Source organism: Kryptolebias marmoratus, linkage group LG19 (assembly GCF_001649575.2).
Source record: "Kryptolebias marmoratus isolate JLee-2015 linkage group LG19, ASM164957v2, whole genome shotgun sequence".
In the NCBI taxonomy this organism is placed as follows: Eukaryota; Metazoa; Chordata; class Actinopteri; order Cyprinodontiformes; family Rivulidae; genus Kryptolebias; species Kryptolebias marmoratus.
The window spans coordinates 73,739-81,860 of NC_051448.1; the positions used below are offsets into that span (position 1 = coordinate 73,739).

Sequence of the window (8,122 nt, forward strand, 5' to 3'; positions counted from 1 at the left end):
AACGCGGCTCGACGTAACAGCAGCAACTCGAGCACATTACTGCCCCCTATATGTCAAGAGGACAAATAACACCTTTTCTGTTCTAATTACCAACCCGCCACAGTGGCGTGTGTGCTGATCAAATTCATCCGCCACTTCAAATATTTACCCACATTTGGCCGGTGGCGGGTGCTAATTTCCACACCTGCAAAGACCACTCGGAGCCAGTCAGCATCAGAGTTTACATCTTGACCAATATATTTAAGGAAACAGTCCTCATCACCATGTAGCTCTGCTCTGATGATACTTGAATATTTTATTAACAGTTGTGGTCAAAAACTAACAAAAAAGTAAATTAAGAAAATAAAAAGAGTGCTAATTTTCACAGATTTTTTTTCAGCATGTCTCATTTACAATGGCAGCCAAACAGAACATATCTTTGATCTCTGACCTTTTTAGTTCTGGTCTTGTTGGCATGTGTGTGTGAGGGTTGCAGAAATCCATCTTTTGGCCTGGTTCTGCAGAGTTCACCTGATAATTCTGATAAACCCAGAAGCAGGTTTAAATGTTCTGAATCTTTTCTGTCTTTCAGGAAGGTCAAGGATCTAGGCAGTTCCTCTGGACCAGGAAGGTCCACTGTGCTGTCCACCAAAGGTATCTGTACACCCGACCATCAACTAATGTCTCTGTGTGATTGTCTCTGCTCTTACATCAATTTGTGTTTCTCAAAGATGACTCCATGAGGACCACCCACTTCACCATGACAACCCAGTCCACCTCCTGTATGCCAGTTCTGATCCGCAGCAACACCACCAGCCTCCTGGACCAGGCCAGTGCGATGGACCAGAGAGACCTCAGAACCAATATGTTGGACCAGAAAGATCACAGAACCAGTACCTTAGACCAAAGAGACCACAGAACCAGTACCTTGGACCAAAGAAACCACAGAACCAGCAGCTTGGATCAAAGAGAGCACAGAACCAGTACCCTGGAGCAGAGAGACCACAGGACCAGCAGCTTGGACCAGAGGGACCACAGAACCAGCGGCTTGGACCAGATAGACCACAGAACTAGTACCTTGGACCAAAGAGTCCTCAGAACCAGTACCTTGGACCAAAGAGTCCTCAGAACCAGTACCTTGGACCAGAGAGTCCTCAGGACCAGTACCTTGGGGCAGCGCAGTAAAACTGTAGACCATGGCTGTGGGATGAAGGACAGTCAGGCCAGGAAGTTGTCCATGTGAGTTCTGATGATCAAACCCAAGTGTTTAAGTTTCTTGTGTGGTTTTAGAGTCTTTGTTTAGTTTATGGCCCAAAGCCTGGTTGTGAATAAAATGTTTTTCAGCCAAATCCCAGTAGTTCAGACCTCCATCAAGTCTTTCAGGATAATTCTGATGGGTTTGGGTTTTTGTGGTGCTACTGTCAGGACCCGGTTTAACCTTGTTTCTGTTCAGCCCACACATCTCTGGGGTTGGACCAGCCTAGTTTAGGACTGGATTAGCCTAGACTATTCTGGTTCAGGACTTGATTTACTTTGACCTAAAACTTACTGGTCATAATTCTAGTTTGTTCAGATTTAGTTCAATTGCTGACCCTGTTCTGGCATGTCTTGGTTGTGGTTATTGTTTAGTTCTGGCCCCATTTTATCCCTGATTGTTCTTGCTTTAATTTTGAGCCAATCTAAAACCAGATTTGGTTTCATTAAGGTTCTAGTTTGAATCTATCTTTATGCTTTTGTTCACAGAAACAGGAAGTCGAGTTCTTTCCAGTCCGGGCAAGACTGAATGAAGGTGATGATGCCATCTTACCAACACTGGATCTTCCGACAGCTGACTAGGAGCAGCTTTCTTTCAGACAGCGGATTCAAGATATTACCCAGAATGCAACGCAGCATCATGTCTACCTTGAAGAGGCAGCAGACTCTGATTGTATCTACTGATCACTGTGTATTCTGACAATGTAAACCTTCACCTGATTGGACCAGTAAAACACACATATGCAGACCTTTGGCATGTTCTGATTAGTGAGAGCTTTATGCTGCTGGTTTGTGATTGGTTGGATAAGTGCTGAGCAGCCAGTATGAGTTAAACATGACAGATGACGACGGCAGCAGTGGAACATAAAAAATATTTTAAAATAAAAAAGCTTTTAATTAAACTCGATTACCAGATTATTTTTCTGTTGCAAATTTAAACTGTTGTGTTTTTAAAATGTTTCAAAAACAAAATGTAAGAAAAAGAATCATCCATTCAGCCCTTCATCATTAATCATTACCCATCTATCATTGACATAATTTTTTAAAATAAAAAAACTTTGAACTAAACATGTTTTACAAATTTTCTATCACGAATTCAAATTCTTCTGTTTTAAAAACAACTGCAAGAGACGATCATCCATCATCTATCTTTCCAGCCATCCATTTTCTGACATTTATCTGAGACCAGGTTGTAAAAGCAAAAGATTAATGAGAGATCTGAGACCAGCTGCAGTCAGACTTTTCTATCCACCCATCATGGACACAAGTATCAGATCATTCTGAACTTTTAATGATTTATTTGTATAATCTTTTTTATAGGGTGAAATGATTATTATGCAACATGCAACTTCAGCCATTTTAAAAACAAGCAGTGGGTGCACAAGTTTTAATTTATTATGGATTTAGTTTGATATATAGGGTGGCCATGTCAACATCATACACACAGGCTAATGCTAATAATGGCTACAATGTTAACACAATGCTAACACCTCACTAAAAAACTAATACTAACCTAACTATTGAAATGATGCTTATACAATGCTAACAAAGTAATATCTTAATGTTAACATAATATTATAAAGCAATATAGACACTACTGTCAACATGGTGTTAACAAAATACGTAAATTAAAATTAACCCCAATGTCAACATAAAGTAATATTAATGTTTACATGATATTTATGCTATCACAGTGATTTAAATATTACACGAATATGAACTAGAAGCACTCAGAGCGCAAACCTCCTCCAAGGCCATAGTGTCAATAAAAAATAGTGCGGTCCAGATCATGATCTGAATCATCACCAAAATTTCAACAAATAGGTTTTTTGTCTTTCGGGACAACCCAGACGTTTCCTGAAAATTTCATCCAAATTTGTTCCTTAGTTTTTTTGTAATCTTACTAACAGACGGACAAAACAACACCGAAAACAAAGCCCCTGGTGGAGGTAACAAAGGGATCACCTGTGACCTTAAACTTTGACCCTTTGAAATCAATAGGCATCATACTTGACCCATGAGGTGTCCAGCTGTGCAGTTTGACATTCCAACATTACAGGTTGCATTTAGAGCACAGTATCACCTGTGACCATGACCTTTGATTTAATCACTTGTTCTTCGTGTTTGACATTTCATGAAAATGCAGTCATAACGTTTTCAGTAATGTTGTGCTAAGACAAACAAAGACTACCAAAAACATAACCTTCTTGGCAGAGGTAATAATAAAGTTACAGTGCTCAATTAAACTAAGATAGAGCAGATTATTGTTATAATAGTTGGTAGGATGCTAGTTGGATGCTAAACAGACAAGGAAACAACACAAGAACCTGACAGGTGTGTGACAGCAGTAGGGTGGGTGGAGCATGTCCCCATCAGGTAATGGTTTATTTCTCTGTAGGGTTAGTGACTCGGCCCATGAAGAGCAGGCTGCCGGTGGTTTGCTGATAGATGATGAAGATAAAGGGCCTGTTGATGGTCAGTCGTGGTGGTGGTGTGGAGAACAGCCTGCCTCCTGAGGTGCTGGTGTGATCAACTCTCTCATCCACCGTGAGGACAGATTTATGATGAACCTGACAACCAAACAGGTTGGAGGTCAGAAAAACTAAAATGACACCTTATAACATTTAGGAAACAAAACAGGATGACCCCAAAACACCCAGAACCACCTAAAATAGACCTAGCACAACCCAGAGAGACTCAGAATGACCCAAAACAACCTGAAGAGAAGCGTGTCTCACTGCAGAGCAGTCCCAGAACAGGAACAGCACATTAACAGTCCTGTTAACCTTACCTGTTGATGCTATACTTAACCTGATAGCGCCTCAGTTAAAGCTCCGGCATACTCCATAAGAAATCAAGAAGTTTGTTCAAGATCACAACATTGCGGAAGGTTTTTACATGCACCTTTCATCGTCCAGATCAGAACTCCCGGAAAGCTAGAACGGTAATGTTCTAACAAGAGAGGAGAGGGTGATGGGAAGATGGAGGGAGAACTTTGAGGAGCTGATGAATGCAGAAAATGAAAGAGAAACAAAAGTAGAATTCATAGAAACTGTGAACCAGGAAGTGGAAAAAGTTAGTGAGGATGAAGTCCAGAAAGCTTTGAAGAGGAAGAGGACGGCAGTTGGACCTGATGACATACCAGTGGAGGGATGAAAATGTCTCGGAGAGATGGCAGTGGGGTTTTTGACTCGATTAGTCAAAGGCATTTCTGAGAGGGAGAAAATATCTGAGGAATGGAGAAGAAGTGTGTTGGTGACAATCTTTAAGAACAAGACTGATGTTCAGAGTTGGAGCAACTACAGGGGAATGAAGATGATGAGCCACACGATGAAGATCTGGGAGAGAGCTGTGGAAGATAGACTTAGACAAGAGGTGACTGTTTGTGAGCAGCAGGATGGTTTTATATCAAGAAAGAGCTCCGCAGACGCCATCTTTGATTTGAGGATGTTGATGGAGAAGAACAGAGACTCAGAAAGAACTTCATTGTGTTTCTGTGGATTTAGAAAAAGACATCTGGATGTGTGAGGACAGCAGGACAGTGGTGAGGGACAGATAGCTTGAATGTGGAGGTGGGACAGCATCAAGGATCGGCTTTGAGCTCTGTCTTCTTTGCTCTGGTGATGGACAGACTAACAGATGAGGTCAGGCAGGAATCCCCGTGGACTATGATGTTTGCAGACCAGGCTCGTTTGGTGGGGTAACATGAAAAGAGACCACGCAAGGATTTTCTTACTTAAACAAAATAATAATCTATTAAATTATACTAAAGAAAAAACCTGAAAAAGGAACACCTGAAATGAGAAACCAAAATCAGATTAATCAAGAACCCATCAATAACCCAAAAGAAGCAAAAGCCAAAACAAACCTAACAACCAACACCAACCATAAGATACAAACCCAACCAGATGGAGTTCTCACTGTGGAGACCCCTGAAAAGGGAACAGCTGGAAGAAGGAAAAGACTGCAATTTCACCAGAATTTGTATGTACAAATTTCAGTGTAAACCTCCTGAGACTCTGATCTTAGATTTGTTTCTTTGATCTAGAGTCTAAGACTTGCCCACACCTGGAGGACATTTTACTATTCAATGGAATGACCTGGAAATACAAAAGGAATGATGCAGAACAGAACAGCAAGGAGCTTGCAGTAAGGCTTGTTTTTGTTCTGTGTTATGCAGACAAAGATTCTGTTCCTTGTTTTTAGAGACTCGTGTTCTTAAAACTACCCGAAACCATCTGGAATTTGTAGTTCCAGAAAAACAGTTTTAGTCAAACAACAACAACAACAACAAAGCAACAGCTTTACTCTATAGAAAAACCAGGTAAAGCACACATGAGCATCGTATGGCCTGCAGGCAACATCCAGCTCAGCTGTCTAAATCCAGGTTGCAGGAAGTCAACAAAAAAATAAAATAAAAATCAAATTTAAATAATTTTCTGCATGCAAATCCAAAATCTCTGCTTTATTTTAACTACAGCTTTTGGGATGCTTTTATTTTAAAGGCCAGTGGAAATAATAAAAAAGCCATGTTTTGCATCACTCACCTGGAAGAGTTTGGCTCCTTTAACTTCGCCCATGTTGCTGATGTCAGCATCATCCTGAAACACCATAGTGATGTCCAGGGTCTGAAGGACATCTTTTAGAGTGTAAGAATGCTCCAACAGGAAGCGAGGAAGCTGCACCTCCAACTTCCTGTTTACAAAATAAAAGACCAATCTGTCAGCATAAAAAAAAAAAAAAAAAAAAAAAAAAAAAAAAAAAAAAAAAAAAAAAAAAAAACAGGAAACAAAAAAGGCATGAAGTCCACAGAGAGGATGAGGAGATGATGAAGGACTAGACGGAAGGACAACATTTAAAAAAGAGATGAAGAAGAGTAATGTCCTCACGTTTTCTTCAGCTGCTGGATCCAGGTCTGGATCTTCTCTAATGTCATTTCCTCCTCCACAGCAGTCAAGTCGACATCTTCATCAGGAAGCACCACCAGCATGGCTGTTCCATCTGTCATTGGCAGCTTCAGCACACCAGCCTTCACTACTCTGTCGTACGCCAGGAAGTACTTATCAGCCTGGAACATCATGGGAACCATGACCACGTGGTACCGGTCCACGTAAAACCGCTCGTCCTGAGTGGACGATGAGTTAAAGGGCGGGTCAAACTGGGCTGGGATACAAAAAATACAAAGAAACCCACTTTATTCAAAAAACAAACCGATAACACTTGATATTGGTCAAAACCCTGATCTGGTCTCAGTGAACTCTGAGGTTTTGAATAAATCCTCTCCCTGACGTCTCATCACAGAAGTGGGCGGTACTTACATTGGTAGGTGGTGGCGGTGGCGACTAGCAGCTGGGTTTGGGGGTCTATGGTGGACAGCAGCTCTTGGATCTGGTCTCCGGTCTGCTCCTGGATCCAACGGCTGATGCTGTCGATGGCCTCAGCGGGCACAGTGTAGGACAGACTTTGGACCTGACCCTCAAACTTTGTCTGAACCAGCTTCTGGTAGGACTCAGAAACCTGGAGACTCTGAGAGGGGAAGATTGCCATGCCATGCTGAAGGTTCTGGGATGCATCTCTTTGAAGGACCAGGTTCCTCAGAATATGGAATTGATCTGGAACCAGAAGAGAAACAGATTAAGCCTAAAGCCCAGTTCCAAGTCCTGACCCTGGTCCTCACAGTCCAACAACCCAAACATAAAAAAAATGTATTTCTTCTTGTTTTTAAGTAGAAATATTGGTAAAGTGGGGGCTATATTTTCAACATTGAGACAGAGACTGTCTTCATCCCCCAAAGACTGTACGTCTGTTTTTACCGGCCTCAGTAAAACTTCCATGAGTTGTCTGCAGCTCATCTAAAATGCAGCTGCTAAACTTCTGACCCAGTCCTCCATGCGCTTCAATGTTCCACTTTAACTAATCTGTCTCCACTAGGTCCCTGTTCAATTCAGAACCCAGTTCAAGGTTCTGCTTTGGACTTTTAAAAATTTGCATGATAAGGCACCTTTATATATTTCTGAAATTTTACAGCTGTATGCCAGATCCAGGACCCTCAGGGGCACTGGCAGGCTTGTCATCTGTCTCTAAATCAAAGCTAAAACCTGAGGGAGCCTTTACAGTCGTAGCTACAACACTCTTCCTCTTTCATCAACATTCTGTGGACTCAAAGGATTTATTAAAAAAAAAAAAAAAAACTGCTGAATACTCATTGTTTTAGACCAACATTTGGACAGCACTCCATTTGAACTTTTATTACATCTTGATTTTTTTTTATCTTGACTAAAGTTATTTTGATGTGAACCATTTTGTGATTTTTATCTCTGACTTCCACCTCCTGATCTCTGGCCTCCAAGTCCTGACCTACCTGGTAGTGTCTCTGGGTCTAGTCCAGTCAGCGTGAGACCCTGCAGCAGCTGGTCTCGGGTTGGACCGTTGGTGGCACTGAGAAGCGCCAACATTCCAGCAGACACCGAGAACGGAGACAGGATAACGTTATTGTCAGTGCGGCTGGCGACAGCTCGGTAGAGCCGAGCTCCGAAGTCCACGTTCCTGTTGATCAGGTCCTCCAAAGTGGGGTCGATGGTTTCAGTCGGGCTCAAGAAGACCAGGAGGAGTGTAGGCCACAGGAGGAGGATTGGAGGAATCATGATGTCTTCTGCTGGAGCAGAACACACATTAAAACAAGTTTCTGTTACTATAGAGTACGTTCAAAGAGATTCTGTTTTTTGAAACAAAATCATCCAACTTTCAGAGCAACATCCTGGCTGAGATGGAAACTAGACTTTATAATCCAGTTGATCCAGTTGATTTAACCACCAGCTGAACAAACTACAGTTGATTTAACCACCAGCTGAACAAACTGCAGTTGATTTAACCACCAGCTGAACAAACT

The 8,122-nt window shown here is 41.8% G+C and overlaps 2 protein-coding genes across 11 annotated transcripts in view; one reads left to right on the forward strand and one right to left on the reverse strand.

The window, feature by feature from the left end:
- ppp4r4 (protein phosphatase 4, regulatory subunit 4) overlaps nucleotides 1-2,301 on the forward strand; it is a 20,258-nt gene extending 17,957 nt beyond the window's left edge. For all 9 annotated transcript variants that reach the window (XM_017438277.2, XM_017438281.2, XM_017438279.2 and 6 more), the window contains 3 exons: nucleotides 572-633; nucleotides 711-1,218; nucleotides 1,723-2,301. In XM_017438277.2, the coding sequence (XP_017293766.1) occupies nucleotides 572-633; nucleotides 711-1,218; nucleotides 1,723-1,762 (610 nt within the window). In that variant the 3' untranslated portion in view covers nucleotides 1,763-2,301. The remainder of the gene's footprint in view (nucleotides 1-571; nucleotides 634-710; nucleotides 1,219-1,722) is intronic.
- A 213-nt stretch (nucleotides 2,302-2,514) lies between these two features.
- The window catches only part of LOC108249116 (protein Z-dependent protease inhibitor-like), an 8,588-nt gene continuing 2,980 nt past the window's right edge, over nucleotides 2,515-8,122 (reverse strand). The window contains exons 2-6 of one of the 2 annotated variants that reach the window (XM_017438286.3): nucleotides 7,595-7,885; nucleotides 6,552-6,845; nucleotides 6,123-6,396; nucleotides 5,781-5,928; nucleotides 2,515-3,803 (exon numbers count right to left, since the gene is read on the reverse strand). In XM_017438286.3, the coding sequence (XP_017293775.1) occupies nucleotides 3,618-3,803; nucleotides 5,781-5,928; nucleotides 6,123-6,396; nucleotides 6,552-6,845; nucleotides 7,595-7,877 (1,185 nt within the window). In that variant the 5' untranslated portion in view covers nucleotides 7,878-7,885 and the 3' untranslated portion in view covers nucleotides 2,515-3,617. Of the gene's footprint in view, nucleotides 3,804-5,780; nucleotides 5,929-6,122; nucleotides 6,397-6,551; nucleotides 6,846-7,594; nucleotides 7,889-8,122 lie in introns of both variants that reach the window. The other variant, XM_017438285.3, reaches the window with a different exon arrangement.